Source organism: Phyllostomus hastatus, unplaced genomic scaffold (assembly GCF_019186645.2).
Source record: "Phyllostomus hastatus isolate PE091 unplaced genomic scaffold, TTU_PhHast_1.1 phas_contig_152, whole genome shotgun sequence".
Lineage (NCBI taxonomy): Eukaryota > Metazoa > Chordata > Mammalia > Chiroptera > Phyllostomidae > Phyllostomus > Phyllostomus hastatus.
This window is the reverse complement of record NW_025333622.1, coordinates 14,549,300-14,574,040: the sequence shown is the minus strand read 5'-3', so window position 1 is coordinate 14,574,040 and position 24,741 is coordinate 14,549,300. Positions and strand designations below refer to the sequence as shown.

General features: G+C 34.3%; 1 protein-coding gene across 19 annotated transcripts in view; it reads right to left on the bottom strand.

The window, feature by feature from the left end:
* The window catches only part of WNK1 (WNK lysine deficient protein kinase 1), a 144,637-nt gene that overhangs the window by 31,657 nt on the left and 88,239 nt on the right, over positions 1 to 24,741 (bottom strand). For 17 of the 19 annotated variants that reach the window (XM_045830468.1, XM_045830471.1, XM_045830475.1 and 14 more), the window contains exons 5-9: positions 18,160 to 18,248; positions 16,031 to 16,250; positions 14,867 to 15,200; positions 13,939 to 14,126; positions 5,833 to 5,916 (exon numbers count right to left, since the gene is read on the bottom strand). In XM_045830468.1, coding sequence (XP_045686424.1) covers positions 5,833 to 5,916; positions 13,939 to 14,126; positions 14,867 to 15,200; positions 16,031 to 16,250; positions 18,160 to 18,248 — 915 coding nt within the window. Of the gene's footprint in view, positions 1 to 5,832; positions 5,917 to 7,969; positions 9,209 to 13,938; positions 14,127 to 14,866; positions 15,201 to 16,030; positions 16,251 to 18,159; positions 18,249 to 22,502; positions 22,887 to 24,741 lie in introns of those variants that run through there. The other 2 variants (XM_045830485.1, XM_045830484.1) reach the window with 2 other exon arrangements.

The window sequence follows — 24,741 nt, the reverse complement described above, 5'->3', positions numbered from 1 at the left end:
ATTTTAGTAATCAAGACATACACAAACTCAAATTCATCAATTCCCCTTTATATTTCTCTTTTCCTCTGGTGTTCTTTACTTATGATGGTACCACCAAGAACCAATGTTTCACAACGTGAGTCACCACTGGTCCTTCACCCAGCATTCCCTCTTGCCCCAAGGGCAGGTCATTTATAAAGTTCTTCAAATATCATATCCAGACAGGTCCTCCCTCCTCCCACCCATTTTTCCTCTTTCTTGGTATCAACTCTTACTTTGGTTCTCCACTGAAATTAATCCAATGCCCTCCTTCAATCTTTTTCCATTAATCTATTTTACAAACTATAATCAATTTGCTTGAAAAATAGCTCTGATTATAGCTCCAAAATAAGTGAGAAAAAGTATTGTATTTGGAATTTTTGCTTTGTCATTTACTAGATGTAATACCTTAGAGATCATTCATTTTAATGTCAAAATGACATGCCCTTCTTTGAAAATAAGGACACTGTCATTCACACCGAGCAGGACAAAGAGAAGAACACTTGAGAATCAAACCATGTGCTGGGCACTCTGGTGTAACACACCTAAACTTAATGCAGATAAATAACTGTACCCAAATCCCAAAATTTTTGATAAATTAATGGCTCCCTTTGGCATAACAAAAATCTGACCTTCATAGCTGGCTCTCAAGACTTTCTAATACTTATAACTAACAAAAATTGTAATATAAAAATACTTGTTTGTAATAAATATTTTAACCAATACATCAGATTATAAAGCTAAAGTAAAAATACCCCAACCTCATTTTTCAGTGGCAACCACTATTAGTAGTTCAGTGCCACACCTTTACAAAATTATTTTGTATGTATAAATGGTCATTTACACACAAGCACATTTTAGGTATTTTGTTTATTAAAACAAAAACATGCCCATTATATAAATACTGTTCTCTAACACATTTTCACTTCACTTATCAATGGCATCAATGTCCTAATGATGAATAATTTGGTTATTTTTTTAGCAAAATAAAATCACCAGTGATCATGTTCATTTTATTCTTAATTATTTCTGATAATGTAGTCTTATTTCTTAAAAAAGATTTTCTTTATTTACTTTTAGAGAGATGGGAAGGAGGGAGAAAGAGAGGGAGAGAAACACTGATGTGCGAGAGATGTATCAATCGGTTGCCTCTCTCAAGCCCCCAACTGGGGGACCTGGCCTGCAACCCAGGCATGTGCCCTGACAGAGAGTCAAACCAGGTATCTTTCATTTTGCAGGCTGGCACTCAATCCACTTAGCCACGCCAGCCAGGACAACTGTTATTTTTATTTTAACTCAAAAAAAAAAAAATAGGGAACAAATGGCTGCTGAATTATTTAAAATTTATTTTCAGCAAGTAAGATATAGCATATGTGTAACAACTACAACAAAACTCTGAATGTAAGAAAATTTCCCCAGTTTCCCACTGAAAAGAACAATGAAAAACTGGAAAACCTTTTTGGTCAACTTGACTATACTTAAGCTTTAAGGAATTCACATGAAAATACCTAAAATTATCTAAGGCATTAATTTACATATATAAGTAAGATTGCATATTATATAAGTACAGTAATTTAGAAATACCACTTCCCCCTCCATCATTAAAACTCTTCACATGTAATATATCAGTGGAGCAATATACTCCAGTGTTCTGGAGCCTTACATAACACTTTCCCTGTGTCTTGAGGTAAAATTTTCAGGGAGAGTTGAGTTTTGTTTTTTTTTTGCATTTGTCATATAGATTCACATGCATGTTATCTTTGTATTAACTCCTTAAAGTAAATAAGTTGTTTACAATGACATATAAACCTCGAATAGTGAAGGTTTGACCTGGAATACCATTCTCCTAAGAACCAAATTTATGTTTAGTTTCCTGACTTTTATTTCAAAACCAATTCTGTTAGATGCTGTCTGTAAACATTTCCAACCACATACATTATTTTTAAGGCCCTTCTTTACATTTGTTCTCACTGGTTTTATTAATAGTTTTGGTTATTGTTCAAAATAAAGAACACTGAGAGTCCTGTGATATGAAAGCATGATCAAAGCTTTAATGCATGGTGATTCCCTTCTTTGCTAAGAGAAAAGGATAAATTTGAGAACAAATACCAACTTTTATTTGGGCATAGGATTCTCTCTCTCTGTCTCCCCCACAACCCCAAACCCCATGAATGCGGAACAATGCTTACATCAAGATTTGGACACAATTGGCTCATTCCTTTTCTTTTGGCTGAGAATAATCTCTATTTTTCTATCTGAGACTAACTCATAATCAGAGTCTAGTTCAAATGATATCTTTTTCACAAAGCATTCCTGATATCCCCCTTCCTGCTAGGAAGTGAGGTAATGCCATAAGTGGGTAGCAGTTAAATGGTGAGTTGTGGATTTGGACTACTGGGATTAAATTCTGTGTCTACCTCTTATAAGCTATATAAGCTTGGGTAAATCACTCAGCTTCTTCAAATTTCATCTCAGCTTTCCCATCTGCACAACAATAGTACCTACACTTACAGGATTCAGTAAGGATTAAATAAAAATACAGGTTAGTGTTTTGTACATTGTATATGATGTTGGCCATTATCCTTACTTGTTTTGTAGGAGTTAACATATCTGGTCCATCTTGGGCCAGGGCCAAGACTTTGGCTCTTCAGAGCATGAACTCAATTAGGAAAAAAACTCCTTAAATAGCTGAGTGGGGATGCATGTGCATGTGTGTGTGTGAGAACAGTCAAAGATGAATAGTTTTATATACATAAACCCTCACTCTTTGCTTAAAATAATTGAGAGCCATGCATGCCAATTGTACCTTAGAACATTTAGGGAGAAGTGGCTCCTTTGAATAGGCCAGCAGTATATGGTGATTGTTTCTGGTGTACAATCACACTGGCTGATAATCAATATATCAGCCAACGAGGTACTGTTTAGCACACTACCTTGGCACCAGCTTTGCTCATGAAACTAGTTTAAACCAGCCTATTCTGACTATGTACTATCTGTTGAACATGGGTACTAGGTTAAAAAAATATTCATGAGCTCAATTGAAGAAATGATTAAGTAGTGTAGCTCATGAGCTTTCTGTGGAAACAAAGTTTTCTAGCAGGAAGAAGAAACTCTTTTTGGTACCTCATCGAGATACAGCATACAACTAGAAGGGACTCAATAAAAAATACGAAAAAAGCAATCCTGTAATTCATTGTATTTCAAAAACCCATGAAACAAAGTAAATTTCAGCCAAAGTAGATTTCTTGACTCACTCTAATAAAACTAGACATAGTTTCCTAAGGGGTTGAGACCTGACCATTGTAAAACAAAAATTACACCTAAAAATAGGCTCTATCCATATAGTACATGAGGTTTACAATCTTTTGTTTTTATTTATGGAAGCCCCGTAGCTAAAATAAATAAATGTAGCTTCTTGGGTACTTGCAGAATCTTAAGTCCCTACAGAACTTTAATAGAGAAGAAAGAACACTATTCTAGAAATCTTGAATTCTGCCTTGTAATTTTTAGTTCTATCCACTTACAAGGCTATATGACTCTAGAAATGTGGTCTAGACCACATATACTTGGCTCAATTTAGTGACTCTAAAACAGGTCACAGCCCTGGCTAGTGTAGCTCAGTTGATTGAGTGTGGACTGGGAACCAAAGGATTGCCGGTTCAATTCCCAGTCAGGGCACATGCCTGGGTTGTGGGCCAGGTCCCCAGGACGGTGTGCACAAGAGGCAACCACACATTGATGTTTCTCTCCTTCTCTTCCCCTCTTTTTAAAAATGAATAAATAAAATCTTTTAAAAAATAAAAATAAATAAAATAGGTCACAAAATAAAAGTTATCTAAAAAATCATAAACAAAATTAATTTTGTTTGTACTGTTTGATAGCCATTTAGCCATATTTTTTTTCCCAGAAGAGTCAACTAACCTAATTCTTTTGATCTGACATTTATGGGATTATCCTCCATTATTCCTGCATACTTTTCTCACCACTGAACTCAATGACATTGTTTTATTGTCTTCTTTATTTGGTACTAAGTATGTATGTATATGTGCTGAAATATAATAAGATATACAGGGTCTAGCACAAATAATGCCCCCTTTTTATTACAAAATCATAAGCATGTAATTCTGTAACATAACAATATCACACTCAAACATATCATACGACATTTTAGTTGAAATGTTCAAATTGCTGTCCATCCATCGCAAGACATTCATGTACCCACCAACCCTACTCAAGCAAGCCTTACTTATGCCGGACTCTGTAGAACAAATTACCTTGGAACAGAAAAAACAGAGTACATACCTTGATTTGCTCAGTTTATTGGAGTTTGCTCTGTGTCCAAAGACACACAAATTAAGAGAATGGTATTCATGACAGTGCTCTTCCTCAATCAGCTTTATATAACTTTTAATTTGATTTATTTTTACATTTTTATTTATTGATTTTAGACAGAGGAAGGGGGATGGCGGGGGAGAAAAACACCAATTTGTTGTCCTACTTATTTGTGCATTTATTGGTTGATTCTTGTATGTGCCCTGACCAGGGATCAAACCCTCAACACTGGCTTATAAGGATAATGCTCTAACTAACTAAGCTACCTAGCCAGGGCTTAGTTTGTCGTCTTATTGGGAGTTGTTAATTAAATTAAACTAGAATTTAAGGTTGACAAAAATATGACTATTTGCCCTGGCTGGGTGGCTCAGCTGGTTGGAGCATTGTCCCATACACCAAAAGGTTGCGCGTTCCATCACTGGTCAGGGGACATACCTACGTGGTGGGTTGAATCCCCAGTCAGGTCGTGTGCTGGAGGCAATCAATAGATGTTTTTTTCTCTCCCCCTTCTACTCTCTTTAAAAATAATTAATAAAAACATATCCTGGGGTAAAGGTTAAAAAAATGTGACTATTCAACTTAACTATAAATATATATACATTTGAATACATGTCTGGAAGAAAGGACAGGAGCAAGACAAAGCATATAATTCTCAGCCCTTAAATTCTGTAAGATAGAGGTGTTGATCACAAGGTTAAATGTATGTATAACCAAACTCATCTTTCACAAGGAACATCTGATCTTAAACTAGTCTCTTACGACTACATGATCACATGCTGGACCAAAAGCAGGCAGTTTTTAACTTTAACGTTAATAAATATTCCATTGTGCCAAAAAGCATTATTCCCATGCAAATAATTAACTAATATTGGCAATGAATTATAAACAGTTAATTTTAGAATTACCAGTGTTACTGTTAAGCACATCAGCATTGTACTAAACTCTTAAGTTCCTTGAACCTTTGGGAACAAACTCTCCAAATCAGAAGTTTAAAAACAAATTTTTACGTTTCTGAAGTAGTTGTTCTTGGGCTTTCATCCAGTGCTTCTTAATATAAAGTCTGATATTCCATCCCACAAATTAGAAGTAATTTGAAAGGAATGTAGTGTCCTCAGAGTCCAGCACAACGAAAGCAATGACAAAATGCTCTTAAAAGAACAAGTCATAAATGTAAGGGGAAACAAAATTGATATTCTTTGTATTATTAAGTTATGTATAGAATTACCTGTTTAAGGCAGGTAAATTATATCAGTAACAATTATTCTTTTAAATTTTAATCTATGTCTAATCTAGTAAATTGTTCAAAAATACATTAAACAAGAGATTTTCTAAAATGTTACTCAACACAATACATGTTATGCCTCTTGATTTTCCTTTCAAAATTTAGCAAGCTATTTACATTAGAAATCTAATTCAAGAAAAATGTAAAACCGTGTATTGGTTATATCTAATCCATACAATGTAGCAATGAGTTGTTCTCACCTGCTGAGAATGTTGTATGGTTTGGGAAGATGAAACCCCTGTTACGCTACTTGAGGATGGCTGACCCTGGCTCTGCCCCTGCACCTGAAGGAAAGAAATAAATACAACAAATTAGATAAGCCCTAAAGTAAGTGTACAGAGAGTTTAGGCTTTTGCAATAAATATTAAGATCCTGAGAGTTTGCTGAGTAAGACGAAACATTAGCTTGATAAAGTATATATAGAAGAGACCGTTGGGGCATCTTTTATAAGAAAAGGTTAGAGAAGAACATTTTCTTACCCCATGCAAAACTCCTGATAGTTAAAACCTAATCTACCACTTCTGCTCAGGCCATAATTTTAGCACAAATGTAAGATTCACAATAAAATTGTTGACAATAACCAGAAGGAAAAGCAATAAGACTATCAATGTAGGGGAAAAAAATCTCTAGGTGAACAATTAAAGACAAAAGGGTATTTGATAATGCTAATTTGGTTCCTTTTGCTATCTTATAGTGCCATGTTGACTTTTATTAAAATTATGTAAAACATCTGTTATCATCATTAACTGCCTAGAGTAAACTGTCAACCAGGGACAATTTTGCCCTCACCTCAGGGGACATTTGGCAATATCTGGAGACATTTGAGTTTGTTGCAACTGGGGGATGTGACTGAAACTGGCATCTAGTAGAAAGAGGCCAGGATGCTCTTAAATACCCTACAATGAGTAGAACAGCTACCCAAAATAAATTATCCAAACTAAAACATCAATGGTTTTGCATGAGAAAACCTGACCTACAAAAGTCTTAAAATAGCAGAATGTGAAAAATGCAGGACTTTATGTAGATAGGTAAGTTAAGAAAAGAAAAGGCCAACCTTTGCTATTCCATTTCAGTTGAGAGGTTTCTTTGAAGATTACATGGATAGGACATGACATTTCACTGCATCTTAACCACTATAAGTATTCACTCTTTCTGCTATATGAAAGAGTGAATCTAAATTAACTACCTGATATTTGAAATTTTATTTTGAAAGTTTAAAGAATGGCTGGCAATGCATTAAGATTTACAGTATGGGCTGACAGCCAGTGTAATGACATGAGTATACTGCATGCCCATGCAGTATTATTTTCAAGTTTCTGGATCTTTTTGTTCCTTGGTACTATTCTAAGTAACTGATAGTTTATGCCCACATAGGAAGAAAGTATGAAGAACATATAGTACTTTATAAAAGAGTGGAATATATAGAAGATCCAAACAATGTCTTAAATATATAACTGTAGTCTCCTACACAGATTTTTATAAGACTTAATACATTTGACAAAATGTATAAAAAATACATGAAAACAGTTAGTGCTGACTCCACTTCTTGAATTCTACTATGTCCATTACTTGGTCTTTACTTGCAAGAATGCATGAGTTCATACACATAGATAACAAAATTTAAATTTGTTGATGTAAACACCAGGACCTGAGATATCTAATGTTCCTTAGCTTGCAACGTACTATTACAAATTCTTAAAACAAATTGAAAAACCCCAACAACCCACACTAGATTCTAACTTAGTTGCTAAAAATTAGAATTAGTTTTATGGATTAACATTTTATTTGGACATATAATGATGTGTTCAATTGACGTTTCTTTAAAAAGGCATCTTCATTTTGTTAAAACAAATTCCTAAGATGTTTCCTTTCTGTCTTTTAAAATCCTTCCATGCTAATGAAAATTCTGTGCATCGTTAATATTAACAAAAAAAAGTATCCTATTTTTTTAAACTGCCATGTTTATTTCAAGGGAGAAAGAAATATTTTACATTAGTATTTGTAAATACTAAGTCAGCCTTACATTATAGACATCTGCATTTTCACCACTAGTTTTAAATATTCTACATATGGATAGAAGTAACTGATTTTGACAATTGACTAAAATTCTAGTTTTTGTCTTCTCTTTTCCAAGGGTTTGTATTTATAGGTAAAATACACAGATTCTCCCTCTTATTTTGGTCTTAAATACAAGTAGTTTGTAATATCCCCAAATGGAGAAACTCTATTAATAAAATTAAATAATATTCCTCATAAATGGAAAGGAGGGATAGAAAACTTAAATGTAATGGTGCATAGTAGGGTAGTTTAAAAGAATAGTGGAACTTTTCCTATAACCTGTGGATGGAGTGCAGATCCTCCTGAAGAAAATGAGGCAGATAAAACCTGCTGAGATGTGGTTCCTTGGGGGAAACAGAAGAAAAGTGGGGATTCTTGTAACAATGTCTGAGGCAGACGGATAAAGGGTAATGAGACGTCAGAGCCAAAAGGTGCAGCTGCTCCCCCTGTAGGGGGAGGTGATTGAAAATCACTGGGGTCTGAAGAAGTAATTTGTGAGGAATCACTGGAATACTCTGGGCTTCCTATTGGCCAGTTCTGTCCGATAGGCTCTACCACAGACACGGTCAATTCTGGGGAATGATAATTATGCTGTTCTTCAGTCACAGGCTGCAGGCGGCCATGTAATCCAACTGATGGAGGAGGTGGTTCTTCCTGATTCAGGTCCACTGCAACCTGTCGATTTCGGTAAACACGCTGAGGCAAAACTCCCCCTCCTTCTCCTGAAGAGGAGCTTGGAGTGTGAACATGAAATTCAAATACACAATTGCTTCTGCTCTCATTGTTATGAGTTAACACAGCAGGCGCAGAATGAGGAACAAAGACAGGGTGGAATTTCAAACGTGTAGCATCTGTACTGATAGGTGCAGAAATACTAGAGAGGGGAGATCCTGGACTCAATCCAGAATCTAATCTTAAATTCTGAAGGTGTCCTACCAAGAAAGCCTGTCCAGATGGAAATTCAAAGACAGAGCTTGAGGTAGGACCCCCTTGTACTGGCTTCTGTTCAGGTATCTGTTTCATAGGACTTGACAGTACTGGTGAGTTGTATGGAATACCCTCATACTGTTCTGCCACCTGGGCCTGGTACTGTACCCCAGCTACACACAATGCTTCCTGAGGAATAAAATAGTGAGCTTCTTCTGGAAGTACTAGTCCAGGTCTATAGTCACTGTAAACTTGAGGTGTTTCAAACATAGACTTGACCTGTATCTCACATGGCTCTCCAGTAATTCTACTGGTTGTAGTACCCAGCATAACTATGGCCTCTGGTGTCCAGTTAGTTGGGCTGCCACCAGGTGGAAGAAGATTTTGGCCAACAGTCCTCAGCAGGGGTTGGAAGTGGTGAGTTTGGGCTTCCAGGAAGGAGGTGCTCTTACGCCGCTGAGAAATGGCCACCTTCGGTGGACAGGTGGGAGGTGGTGAAAAAGAAACTGGACGTTCATGAATAGTTGGGAAAAGTATCTGTGATTCTGGGTATGTTGGGGTCCCCCCACACGGATGCACCATGGACTGAGGCTGTATCAACATGAATAAGACAAGTAATTCATACATTCATATGTGAAATTACATTTGACATGCACAACTGGGTAGCTCTGTGTAACCCTATGAAGTGGTTACACCAAATTTATAATTAATAAAGAAATAGCAATACTTGTAGAAATTATGTGCTTAGTAAAAATCCATTAAATACATCCAGGGTCCATCAAATTATACTCTGTGGGACTCTGATTCAGATAAACACTGCTTTTCCACAACTTTCCTTTCTCAAAGGCAATGGAAGAATTTAACTTTCTAAATGACTGTTCTATTTTATTCACAATTAAAATGCTTACTCTTAAGACTTAATATAAATTACATCAATGGAAAAAGACTTTAAGAAAGAATAAGTGTTAAGGGAAGACAATAAAGCCAACAATTTTAATAATATAAGAAATATGCTTCAATTTAAGATATTCTACAAAGTCTACCTATATTCTCTATTATTATCCTCTCCTGTTAGAGGCTTCAGTGTTATTTTATTATCAAATAATTTTATGTCTTCTAAGTGGAAATCAGAGAGTTTTGGTGGATAGTAAAAAATGTGCAATCTGACTAGTGACAGTAATGTCTTTCTCTGATCTATCCCAAGCTTGACGCAGTTAATTTTACTACACGAAATGTGACAGAGGCCATATTACTAAATGTCCATTTTTCTGGTACTCTTAAGAGTTGAATAAACTGGTGTTCAAAGCAGGCAAAAAGGATAATATAAATAACAGCTGACTTGATGTAACAGCATTTTTGGGGGTCGCAGAAGCAGTTCAAGATTTGACTCTAAATTTAGAATCCTACCTTGCCAAATGCAAACAGTGCACACTATAATAATTCACTTTCATGGACTCTTTTTTAAGAGATCAGTTTCATTTTTTCAATAGGGAAGACCCCTATTAAGTTAGCAAAATAGCTCAATCGGTACTTCTTCGTAACACCTAAAAGAGGGTTTCTATTAGTATCCTACAACCATAAAACATTATGTTGTTAATCACTCTCCTAGGTAAAACTCTGAAGATTTGGGGGTTGCTAGATCAGAATGTCAACTAAATTCTCTATCTGGAAAGGTAACAGCAAGGTCCCAGTGTTTAAAACTTTAAAAGATAAACCTTTTATAGACATGAATGGGGCCACAGAAAATTGTATGTACTACATATGTGTGTAATATATTCATTAGAGCCAAGATTCCACCTTCATCAATCTAAAAGAAAAAAAAACTTTCTTGAGGGAACATTATGTTGGCCTTTTAGTTTGCTGACATGTCATTTTAAACAGCTAACAAATTAAAAGCAACTTTCACTCTTCAAGTATTCTTCACTGACTATGGGAAAAATAGACTCTTCCAGCTTCATTAGCATCTCTTCAGAAGAAGGTGAGGAGAAAGCATGTTTGGGTAATGTCTGATAAAGAGAAAATTTGCCTTTGATTAAGCCAACATTGAATCTAAAATTAAATAATACACGTATTCTTTACTACGAGATGAAAATACAAAATTTTACACATGTCAGTGGGGAACAGGAGAATATTAAAAAAGCTAAATTTTATTACACACACAGCAATATGTGTCAAGGGTGTTATAAGTATTCTCTCTCATTACCTCCTTGCCTTTGTCCCCCCCTTAAAGCCTTCTAACAAAAAATTCCTACAGCAAGAACTGGTATCCTAAAGCATAACACATTACTGAGTTTAGTTCTGTTCTTTATTCAATTTTTATGAAATTACGAAAATTTTTTATGCCTGGATGTATTCATTGGTAATAAGTTTTCATTTGTCAGGAAGTTTATGGTTACATACAGTACTGACAAAGAGGGAAGGCAGGCTGGAGCGTCGGTGCTTGCGCTGAGAGGCAGAGTGCATAGGCAGGACACTCTCCAATGCTTTACAAAGCTTTTCGGCAAAAGTTTCCTCAGGGGCAGTCCGAAGGAGGGAAGGAGAAAGAGGTGCAGACAGCACTGGTGGTGGGGTGGAAGGAGCACTGGGAGAGATGCGGGACAGAGAGGGAACAGCAGAAAGATGGGGAACACAAACCGACATGCTACGGCCACGACGAGGCTAAACAGAAAACAAACACACACATGAAAAACACAGTACTTTGAAAACAAAATAACCAAATGTACAATGATAACAGGGCATAGTTGACATAAAGAAATGTTCTCCCCTCCCCGAATTCTGCAAATACAATTTTTGTGGGAGAGAATCAATTCCACAAAGCACACCTGGCAGATCACATTCATTCTCTCCACACTGTTGGTGAGGAATAGGATTTTTAAAATAATGAAGAACCATGATGATGATCAATTATCTTCCTAAATATTCTGAAATAACATGCATTGTTTTAAGTGTATGAATACGAATGAGTGACTGAGGTAGCAGGACAGGGTAAACAATGAATATTGACTTGCAGTTTCTGCGAACTTCTATAGAGATTAAACAAGAATGAATTCTATTAGTTTAATGTATATTGTAAGATGTAGAATATTTTAAAACTGGATTATTCTGCAGGAGCTCTGGAAGGCTCAGAAAAGGTTTCTCAATTCTATTTTAGAAGGCATCAGATTAAAAAAGTTGTTGGCTCACAAAATTTTATTTATTATACTTGCCTATCTTTATCTATAAAGGTAAAAAGTAACTTTCTACTAGGAAAAGCATTAGCTTCCTAGCAGTAATTCATATAGATATAGGAAACATTCTGCATTTATACTAAAGTAGTCAGTGGAAAAATAGCTTACATATGAGTCTCTAAAATATAACTTAAAATTTTTTTCAGGCATATCAGCGATTCAATTTAGGTATACAAATTTTAAGGCACCTTAACATAAAGGTTATAATATAGCTACAAAGCAGTACATCTAATACTGTAAGGTTGTCCTTGGCAAAATTTTTATTTCCTTTCAGATACTGTAAACTAAAACTAATTATATTTTATTTTCCAAAAATTGGCTGCACAGAATGCTTGGAGCCAAGTTCATGACCCATCCTATGATTATTTACTTACTGGTTCTATCTTCCTCCACCTTAGTTTCTCTTTTATTTTAATTTTTAAATTCCACTTATAATTGATATATTATTACAAGCCATAATAAAATCTTTTTGGAATAAGAACAGAATTATAAAATTTTTTGAAGTCCTCAATATTTAATAACTCTTCATGATTCCTACAAAGAATATTGTCATTAAAAGGCAAATCTGTCACTAACAGACTGCTTTGGAGCACCAAGAAATACAGCTATGTTTATGGCTCAAATATTTAAAATCTTCATAAATGATCACTCTATTTCCTTTTCTAAAATAGAGACCCAATGTTTATAACCCTGTAATGGTTGAAGCCAAAATATTAAAAATAGTTTTCAAGAAGTCTAGTGTGATAATCCAGAAAAAAAATTGTAACAAGAATAGAAACTAACAAAAAATTCTGACAAATAACATTTGTCAGATTACAGAAATATATCTATACAGTCTTTATAAAGTTCTTCTAACCTACCTAATTATTTTAAATGTCAGGAAAGTAGATTGTTAAAACATTAGTACATTAGGAGTTTTCTTTGTGCTACTGTGGCCATTCATCTGCAGACCTAGCCAATGTAGGATGATGAATGGACTCTGAACAAATAAATACCTTTTATCCCAAGCTGTAGGATAAAAGACCACAGCAAGCAAATGAATTTTCTTAACAGAGAAAGATTTTAATTTAATAAAGAGCAAGAGTTCCATAAAATTCAGATTAAAAGCTTTCTGAGAATGGGAAAACTGCCTCTCTAAAGATCTCACTAAAGAAGTGCTATACATTTGTTTACTCTCCAATTCTTTCCTGAGCCAGATGGTATATTTCATTTACCTTTGAAGATTTTAACAAAGGATCACCAAAAGAAATAGGGTGTTATCTGATGATCTGCTTTAACATTCTTTCTACTAGAAGCAAGAGTGGCTAAGGTAAAACATGGGGTAATAATGTATATATATGTGTGTGTATATGTATACATAAATGCATAACATATTTCAGGAAATAATCTCCAAAAGTTGATTCTGAAAATAAATCAGTAAGAAAACAGATACCAAATAAAGGGGAAAGCAAATGAACATATAACAGGGAAGGAACTTGTGTCCAACACAGACTTTAAGGAGGAACACACATAGCAGTCAATGATTAAACACAAGCGCTAAATTAAATGGTCATACAAATAAAGGATTCCTTCACTCTAGAGTACTTACATGCAGCATTCTATAATGGTCTGAAGGTCTTACCTGTGTTTTATACAGTAAGAAATCTCATAGAAAATACTTAGTAATTCTTTTAATAAGTAAGCTTTTGAAATTCCTCAGCCCCAACCCCAAAACAGTTGTATATCCAACTTATGTTGCTCTGAACAGTTTCAACTCTAAAGTGCTAAAGAAAGTATTATCTTTAATCAATAGTCTGAATCTTGTATGTAGCTGAACTTTCTAGGTGAAGAAACTATTTCCTACACATTTATTTTTACCTTATATCGATCTATCTATATCATATCTATATATCTATAGCTATCTATAGCTATCCCCTACCCTGCTGGAACTACTCTAATTATACTCTATAGTTAACCTATTTCCCTCAGAAGTACACCATTTATATTTTCTACTTCAGACTCATGCTGATACCTGGACATTAGGAAGAATTTGAATTCTAACACATTAACTATTGGCTCTCAGGCAGGCTTACACTCTCTTACGCTGTTACTTACCATACTTGAGGGTGGATAAACTCCATGGGGCTGAGATTGTGCTTGGATAACAGAAGCTGTGTGCCCTGGGAGTGTGCCAGTAGAATGTGCCTGTTCATGTTGGGAACCATAAGAAACTGTCTGTTGGCTGCTCACTCGAGATTCTGTGAAGACAGAAGATCCCTGACCACTGTCAACAGTCCCGTCAGCTAGAGAAATAAATTGCCAAAAAAGAGAGAGAGACAAATCATAAAAAGGAGGTTCACATTTTCCCCATCACAAACAGCATCAAATAGGTTTTTTCTTTGCACAGACCTGAACTAAATAAAAATTTAATGCTATATTTCTATGTTTAAATGAGGGATCCATATAGAAAATGTTTTAATGTCTTTCAAAAAAGTCTCTGGGTATCACAGACTCATTATCTGACAAATAAGGGAAATAAAATGGAATACTGTTAGTCAGCCTTAAGTTTGACAACTTTCAAAGTCTTGACTTTGAAAATCAGTGGGTTCTTAGTATTATGCAGGTAGTTTTCTATTAATTTCTAGCAGTCTCATTAGTTTCTAATTTATACATTATTCACATTTGCTAAAAGAGCTTAACCAGATTAATGGGTTTAATTATAAGTAGATAACTTATTTATTTTTCATTATTAAATATATTTCATTTTAAGGAATTGAGAAAAGTAGAAATCTACAAATTGGAATTTCCAAGATGAAGGAACCTATAAAATCATCTTATATCCTAATCACCTTTCTTCACTGTACCATCCTTTTTTTTATTAGTCATGGACATAAGAAAAAAAAAGGTAGATGGCAACTATTTCAAACTTATTATAGGCTGGATTCATAATTCAAAACCAAGAGGCCAGTATAAAAGCATTAAGAAGATAAAAAGTCAATTAGGAATATCCTTAGTATATTTCTTCACTTCCCAAAATACTTACATAACACAGATATGCTAGGTTGTTGGTACTGTAGTTGTTGATGTTGGTCTGCCTCAGGTTCTTCAGGTTCTACTTGTGTAGAAACTGAAGCCGAAGTGGCAGAGGCAGCAGGTATGCCAGTGCTGGCAGAAGGGAGCTGCTTCATTCCTGCCTGGGAAGCACTTGATTGTTGTTCTACTTGCTGTTTGAAACTGCTCTCTTCCTGCTTTCTTTTTTCTTGCTCTTCCCGCACCAACTGCCGCTGCTCTCGTTTTCTCTTAATTAATGACACTCTATCTTTGATGGCTTTCGCCATGGTCTTGTGATCACCTTCACAGACATACCCAGACTCTACCTACAGGATTAAAAACTGCATTTAGGAAGCAGTAGGGTATCTAAAGAAAACAAACCACATAAAGCAGAAAAGGCACTTTTGGGGAGTAGAGAAGAGGAGGAAGAAAGGATTCTCTCAGACAAAGTTTTAACCAAACTGAAATTATTGGTCTACATTATGCATTTTGCCACCATTTTAGTAGATACTCATAAAGTGGGTGCCAGGATCTTTGCAGAAACTCGAGGCATGGATGTACCTTCCCTTCTTACAACAAAACAATGGGGATCTTAAAAAAAACCAAAGTTTTTAAACCAAGTAAGACTCATTCTATTCTATTTACTCTATTTTCCACTCACATGTAACCATTAATATTAACTTGTGTTGCTTTTACTTCCTTTCACTAGGCAAGCATTTAATCATATAAAACAACCATGGGAAATATGTAAAGGTGAAAAAACAAAACAAAACAAAAAAACAACCGCCAAAACACCTCAAACAGTGTAAAAACTAAAAATAAGTATCTTTTTCATACCCAAGCAACTACTATTGAATGGTTCTTATATATTCTAGTATATATTCTATAAGTACCTGTGCATAGTAAATACCTATTTTAGGCATTATGACAAGACTAAAATTGGTCAAGTGTTTCCTTTTTGAAAAGTGACCTTTGAGACAGACTTAAAAAATGATTCACCAAAGGTTACCTACATAATTTATCTTGAAAACTCTGTTCAAAATAAAAACAATTCATGATCTAATTACAGGGTTCATACAGGTTACTTTTTTGCTCAACAATATCAATGTATATAAATCTACATTAATTTTTAAATGGCTAATTAGTGTTAATTTACCATTTCTTGAGCAACATCTTCTGGCACATCTCTGTCCAAGTCAAAGGAAAACTCAATAGCTTCATTGTCTTTGTATTTTCCCTTTAATTTCTTAATATCTTCAATACGTAGCCATAACTTAATGGCTATCTTTTCTCCATCATCTTCTTCTGCTAATTCTACCCGCACCCCTGTTTCCTCCTGGAAGAAGGCATGGTTCAAAAGGTCTTTGATAGAGTATCTTCCAAAGAGAAAAAGAAAACAAAACAACACACAAAGTACCATTAGATTGAAAGAAAATTTTCAAGTGTGGCTGATTATTATTATACTTGAAATAATAAAACAAGGACTGTTAAAAGGAAAACAAGGGAAATTTTATACCTTATTTCTATACTGCTCCATTTGAATAGTAATTATAGAGTTTTACTCTCAAGTTATAGAATGTTATAACAATCTCATAGGTAACAATCTCATTTATGAATTAAGAACTAAAATGTTACTTGTTTTAATCTAATGATCTGATCTCAGTTAATAGTGTACTAACAATAGCAAGTAATACAAAGAGTATTACAGCTTCAAAATACCACATAATCATTTATATAGCATTTATAGTTAACAAAAAATCCTCATATGTATGATCTCATCTGATCCTTGACCAACATCCAATGAGATACCCTAATTATTAGAAAATAGAAAATTAGAGAGGTTGAATATCTTGCTCATAGTTACAAAAATTGTAAATAATGGAATTAAAACTCAAAAATACAACTCCTGATTTCAGGTTCATTATCTTATACTATAGTAACCGTTATTTACCCCCCAAAATTCTCTCAATTCCTTGTTCAACAATTTATGTACCAGTCAAGGAGAATTCTGATTGTGGAACAATCTTCTTTAGATAAATGGTCTCAAAATACCAGTAATCTAGTAAACTGTTCCATCCACAAAAACAAAACAAAACAAAGAGAAAAAACAGAGTAGTATGTTTGAAGACTGGAAACAAATATTCCTTTGTTTATAGTAAAAAAAAGTTCTTAAGAGTCTTTTCCTTGAAAAGGACTCTGTTTTCTAATCAGTGTATATAAAAAGGGAAACTCAAACTAAATTTCTACTAAAAAAGCCTTAAAGATCATGATGTTAAGCTCTTCCAAATAATGAAGTTACTAAAAAGAATATGAGACTGGAGAAGTGTAGATATGGAATTCTTTAATTTGGTTGATATATCTGATTGCTCACATTCTTCTGGAGGTTGAGCATGCTCAATTTACAATTTCTATTTATTTGTACTGGCTGATCTTTTTTTTTGGAGGTTGGAGGAGGGACGGTGAAAGCGTATTATTTTTCAAAAACAGACACTGGACCTTTGCCATGCCTAACGGGTGATGAATCAGCTATATGGCAGATCAGATACTTGCCACTCCTCTAAGAAAAGTCCTCTGTTAGTACAAATGACTAAGCCAGATCTCCTCCTAAACTTTGGGCAAAGTCATCTCTTTTTACTCAAAGAAATTTTGGTGTTTTGCTCTTCTTCAATTCTGGCATAATAAAAGTAAATCAAGACCTGTATAGTTGAGTTGATTATAAAGAGCCAAGATTTTATTTCACCTTTGAATTCAATGGGTATTTGAATTCAGATATACTGTGTTACAGACTGAACCCTAATGAGATTTATAAATCATGCTGATGCGATACAGGAGTGGGCAAAAGGTGGTTTACAGGTGTCAGTACACAAAACTGTTTATATAGCAAGTAAACTACAAGAATGTATAAATAATGAAGGCCAGCAATTTGAACACTGTGACATTCTTTTGAGTTAATAAAACTATTTTAATAATCATAACCTGCAAATCTTTTTCCATAAGAATAACTGTAAACCTACTTTTGTCCATCTCTGTAATTATCATTGAATGTTGTAATTATATTTCAGGTGGTTCTGGTTTACTTAAATTCTCCTAAACCACAGTTCTACAACATTCCAGTATGTCAAATTCTAATACTACCTTCGATGGACAAGACTCTACTTTTTAAAGATATTACATGATATAAATGGAGAAACTAATCACAAGTAAAAAGTATTAAATATACCTCAGATTGAGCACTGTTATATTTTAGGATTTTGTTAAAGCAACAGGTCAAAAGAGACTACTTACCTTTCATCTTTGTTTTGTCGAATGCATCCTTCAATAATTTCTTTCACTTCAGGAATTGCTACTTTGTCAAAACTGGCTGGCTTAACCCCCTGAAAACCATAAAAACAGTGATAAAAATCCATTATAAAAGCAGCACCTTTGAACTCTGACTTTCAAATAACTCTTAAGTTTCCATTAGATTGCCTTCTCATCAACCTGGCTTTTTTCTGATTTCTCTGCAGGAGCTGGTTCATGCAGGCTGAGTTGAGTAGTAGCAGTTTAAAACTCCCGCAAGACAACAAAAAGGAACAGCAGTGGGCACTTACTTCCATGGCCTCTATATGTGGCTAGGGAAAATGTTAGCATAGCATATTGGGAAAATGTTAGGATGTTGTCAACATTTTCTGCTGTGTTTCAAGTAAAAAAAAAAAAAAGGTCAAATATTCTAATTGGTTAGAGTATCTTTAATTCAATTTGTTCACTAATACATTAATCACCACAGCATTTAACTGTTTTGAACAGTGAACTCATGTGTGGGCATGAATTCACATGCTCTGTTTGGCAGGTATTCTATTATTGCAACAGTTTTTAACAAACTGAACAAGTACAGAGGGAGTTAAGGATATGGATTGGTTTGGCATGACTGAAGAACAAACTGTCTTATACACATGAAACATAAAATGAAAAGTGATATATCAGACCATATGAAAGACAAATTGTCCAACTAATTTCAGAAGAAAACTCAATACCACTATTACATGTAATACTAAAGAGCATCACAGTATTTTAGCATCTTCATGAAGTGTAAATTCTTGCAAAGAAAAATTTCTTCAATGTGTTGAAAATATACCTAAAATATGAGAATTAACAAAATACCTCTATGTGAGAGGTGGTATAGATAAAACCATCTCATTATCTATGCCCGACTCATGAATTGAGCTGAAGTAGCGTCACTGATACACTATCCAAGTGGCACCCTACGTCTATAAACACACAAAACACAGGAAAATAGGGCAGAAGAACTAGAAAAGTCAGAATATATGTATATTCTAATCATCTATATAGTCTCAGTGACAAGATATATTAAACCAAAATTAGTGATGATCTGATAGACCACAGAAATGCATGTAATCCCTCCTAGATTAAAATGAAATACAGTTGACCCTCGAAAAATATGTGTGTCGGTAGGTGGAAGGGTGGAGAAGGGCACACATTGACCCCCCACCCCAGCAGTTGAAAATCCACTTGTAACTTTTGACTTCCTCAGAACTTAACTTCTAATAGCCTACTGTTGACTTTACCAAAAACATAGGTGATTAACACATATTTTGTATGTTATATATACTATATACTGCATTTTTACAATCAAACAAGCTGAGAAAATGTTAAGAAAATTATAAGGAAGAAAAATACATTTACAGTACTATATGCATTTAGTGGAAAAAAAAAAAAAAAGATTCAATACATGTATAAAGGGACCTGCACAGTTCAAACCTATGCCGTTCAAGGGTCAACTAGTGTACATCAAATGGTTAGCTCTAAAAAGTCTTTAGAAACTAGTGTTGTGGTAGAATAATTTTCATTATTTACTCACTGCATTATTCAAAAGTCCTAATTTGGAAGATTCTGCCTCTAGGGCTGAACTTCCACAAGAAGGAACTGTCTAATAGGGCTAACCCTAAAGTTAAATCAACGTATTTACATGGTTCACTTCTAAGTCATGACTACAAAGATCACAATTTGTATTTTCTTTATTTTTCAAATCCAGCAAATTAGGTTTTCTGAACTGGTCTTTGATTCACATAATGATTCTAATGAAAACAAGAAAATAATGTTGCTGAAGCAAAAGGCTGCTTTGAGAAAGGTAGTATGGTATTTCAAACTAAGGCTTAAGAAAATAGGGATTGTTTTAAGAAAAAAACTGATGATGCACACTAAAGTTCTTTGATAGTAGAAACACTGCAGATTTTGTTTTATATGTGTTTATAATTTTCTACAGTAAACATGTTAAAATGTATAAAAGCAAATCTTAAAAATGCTATCTATAAATATAATAGGGAAAATAACCTAAAATACTGTATATTTACAGTTTGTAGAACATTCACTATTGGCAGAAAATTATCTGAAAGACTGTTCTTTGGTAAAATTGGACAATAATACATAGTTAACATTTGCATGTAAAAACATCCTAATGTTATAGGAAAGCGGGTAAAGAGAATTTAGAATATGATTAGGAAAATGTTCCTTTTTCCATAAACACAATATAGGAAAATAGAATTTGGCCTTCTGGCACATTAAGTTAATAAAGTACACATATACAGATTATATTAAAAGACTTCTGTTTCAATTTAGCATAGCATATTGGAAAGATAAACCTGCTTTTACCCTTGGTCCTCTCATTAATACTACACTAATGTGCAAACATATACACATTCAGGAATTCCTGCTTACAAATAGAAATACTAGTTCGACAAATGAGATATAAAGTCATAAATAGCAAAATCAGCAACTGTGTATCATATAACACCTTGAATCTACTAAGTTAAGCTACTTCCTCAACCTATATCCAATGTTTAGGTATGGGAAATTCTATACCAATGCTATCCAACATACATTTAGAGGAATGTAGTTTGGCCTTCTGGCAATAAAACTCTACATATTCAGATGCCACTGCTGCCTTAAAAAATGTATTACAGGTGCCAAGGTAGTCCAATAAAATGGAGACACACCTTACCAGTCCAGCACCTGGCATTAAAAGATTAAGGCTGTTCACTATTAATCATGTAGATAATGAAAAAATTAAAAAGAAATTTCACCAGTCAGCTGCCACCAAGAAATCAGAATTATCAAAATATCTAGCATGCGTATTCTCAATCATTTGAGAAGCCAGACTATGTAAGGACTGCATATTTTAAAAGACCCAAAAATGTAAAAATGAGTATGAAACCTCACTGACCTCTAAAGTGGCCTACGGAAAAGTCACCTAGGACATATAAACAGAAAGCTGCTTAGAGTAAACAGTACAAGTTTTTATATCATACTCATAGGCTTCTTGCTCTAAGAGATGAGAAAACTCAATATATTTTTAATTTTTTATAATTTATTTTTAACTTAAAAAAAGTTGGTTGAGAATTTGGAGGGGTAGTAAAGCGTAAAGAGGACCAAATATATGGTAACAGAAGATAATCTGACTTTGGGTAGTGGGAACACAATGCAATGTACAGATCATGTATCACAGAAACGTACACTTGAAACTTGTATAATCTTATTAGCCTAACCAATGCCACCCCAATAAATCTAAGACTTAAAAAAAGTTGGTTGAGATTACTCTAAAACATGATTTTAAGCACCAGACAGAACAAAATAATGATGAGAAATGTTTTAACGATAAAAGATTTCATCTTTTTTCCTTTTGGTTCATATACATCAACAAGGGTGATCAACTTAGAACCTAAAAATCCTGTCACATCTTTTCTTTACTCCCTGATTTAGCCTCACACAGTCCTATTCTAGTCCTGTTCTGAGAGGTAAAAGCAAAGTTTTGCTCACCTGTTCTGAATGAGGTTTAAAACACAAAACAGAAGAGAGTAATAAGATAGATAAATTCTGCTAATATTTTACACATTAGAAAAATGAATAAAGACACACATCCTCTTATTCCATTCTTCCAAAGCTAGCAACCCACTGGCTCTAGAAATATTCTTGATTAGTTTTGTAATTCACAGGATTGATCCCTCTCTAAGCAGTAGTGCCACATTATGTTTTTTGACATAGGAAAGTAGCATGTTTCTCTGCATTAAACCAAAGTACTTCTTGATCAACTAATGTATATACATTTAAGATACTTTTGGGGCTACACAAAATTATTCATTCTCTCAAAACAAAAAACAAAGGCCACTTTAAGCAGAGCACAGAAAAATAATGTAAGATAAATGATTACAAAATACATTTTTACTTGAATTAAGAAAAACACATACATGTATTTTATAGATTCTGAGTTTTTCTTTGAATTCTTAATACTCATGGTTTGCCAACTAATCTGCTGGAAGAATAAAGATGAGTCATAATATAGAATTCTTCTTGTTCAATCTTCCAGCTCTTAAATATCGTTAGTACTTCCTTCTTAAAAGCTTAAGTTTCAAATGTGGTGGGTGAGGTAACATTTAACTTCTCCTAACCAGTCAGAATTGAGAAAAGCCTCCTTCCTCTTCACACAAAATGTAGTGTAAGCTAACTAAACTATAAAATTTTATTTTAAAAAGCATTCTGAAATCAATAATTTCAATACTTTAATCAAAACCTTTTATACATACCACCAAATGGTTACAATATACCTTTTATATATATTGAAAATTCTTACCCACCTCATTTACACAATCCTTTTGAGGGCAGCAGCAGCAATGAGAATTAATGATGAGAAACACTGAGCAAAAATCTTTCTTTGAAAAATCCATCACAAAAGGCAAAATAGACTTGTTACAGTTAGAGGAAAATGAGGGATGAAAAATGGATTAGTCGTAAGTTAACAGGGTAAATTAGCCGACAGCATAAGCAAAGCAGACATCAAAGTCAGACTGAAACATAATTTCTTGTCTCACACTGGCCATGCTTCCTAAACTCTCAGATATGAGTTTGCCCTTTTCAACCAAAAATCTACTTACTTATACTAGACTAGCCCTTCAGACAAAACTACATTCTACACAGCCAGAAAACTGTTCTACTATTCTTCCTGCTTTTCCTCCAACAGCAACAAATCCCTAGACAAACAAAATGAGATTTTTATTTGCTCAAAGCTCCACCCATTATGTCCACAAGTTCTGCCCCCTGGACATCCAAACCTACACTAGAAATCTATTTATCTAAATACTCCCTTCCCCCAATCATGTTGAAACTATGCTTTTAAAAGAAAATGGGGATCTAGTTCAATGATTAAAATGTAAACTCAGAATATGCAGCCAAAAGAACACTGGATAGGAAATCATACTCCCTCTCAGTTTAATCTCTCAAAAACCAAGTCTGTGCGAACTGGGCCACATCCCTTAAGCTCACTTGAAAAGTTCTTCTGTTTATTTAACTTAAAAAGTGGTAATATTGAGGTAAATGCCTCATTACTTTCTCATGGTACACTAAAAAAATAAAACAGCTGTGAACTGGTACACAGAAATATTAATAATAAGAATTTATTCTTCTACCTTCCCTTCAATTAGAAAGCCTCAATATGCATATCTACTTAATGACATTCCCATTTGCCAGCAAGAGTTCATGGGTCCCACTAACTCCTTCCTTGGGTTTAGTGATTAAGGAAAGGTTTTGTTCATGGTATTAACAAAGATGATAGAAAAAGTGCTGTTCACTGCACTGTTTTACCAGGTCACGAATAAAATCTTATTCCTTGTAATCTGGTAAGCTTGAAACCCCATCAAGACAGCGGGTATTAAGGCTTCAATTACTAAACGACAGTAGCATAAGATAAGGGCTTGGAAGCTATTTGGTAGGAATACTTCTACTCTAACAACTAGAAATGACTATGAATTGTAACAAGCTATTTCAAAGTAGTTACCATTGATCTCTGGCTCAACACAATTCATCACTACCAAGTAGGTAGTCTAGGATTTCAGGTATTGGTCAGAAACACAGCAATGAGGTCCAGCATTATCTCTAACTTAAGTGTTTGAACAAGTCTATTTGGGATTATGGTTAGCTAAATGAAAATGGAAGAGTTAGAAAACAGGTGCCTTGTTCCCTGTCTGCTTCATAGGTTTATCAGATACAAAGATGTGGGTAGAATTTTAAACCCCATTGAGCAAGAAACAAAACCAAAATAAGGTAGCTTTTTTTAGGACAAAGGTATGATGTAGACACATATGTGTAGATCTGTATGGATTGGCCTTTTCTATGTATCAAAATAAGAGTTTTCAATATATACAATAAAAATACCATTTACATACAGATAAATTGCATGTCTAAACTCTTAATTCCTCATTCAGAAAGTCAGTGCCTTTCTCTGGATTTTCCCATTTCTTTCAATGATGTCATCATTATTTCCATGTTCCAGAACAGAAAACTTAGTCATTCTTGGCTGCTTCTTCCTACAATATTTAAGTACTATTCTGTCTATGAGCTCTTTAACAAAGATAAATCTTAAAAATTGCTGGTAAACAGTTCTGCAACTAATACTCCTACTATCCCCTCCAACAGCCAAAGATTTTTGGCCAGGCAAAATGTGATTTTTACTGATTTGTTACCTTTCAAAACTGTTGTTTCCTTTGTATTAACAACTGTGACCACCAAAGTCCAGATAATCTAAACGGTAATCACCTCTTTAATTAAGCTTAGACCAATTTAAGATACATCTCACTGTTTCCATTCTTTCCACCTCCAATTTGTATTTTACGTTTTGACCAGCTCAACCATTTGGCTTCATTTAATCATCTGGTATCATTTAGCTCACACCACACTGCTCAAAAATGATTAACAGTTTACATCTACAAGATGGCCACAGAACCACAGATCTAAAAAGAATCTGAGTCCTGGCTGGGCAGCTCAGTTGGTTGCAGCAGTTTCTATTCCTCATCAGGGCACATACCTAGGTTGTAGGTTTGA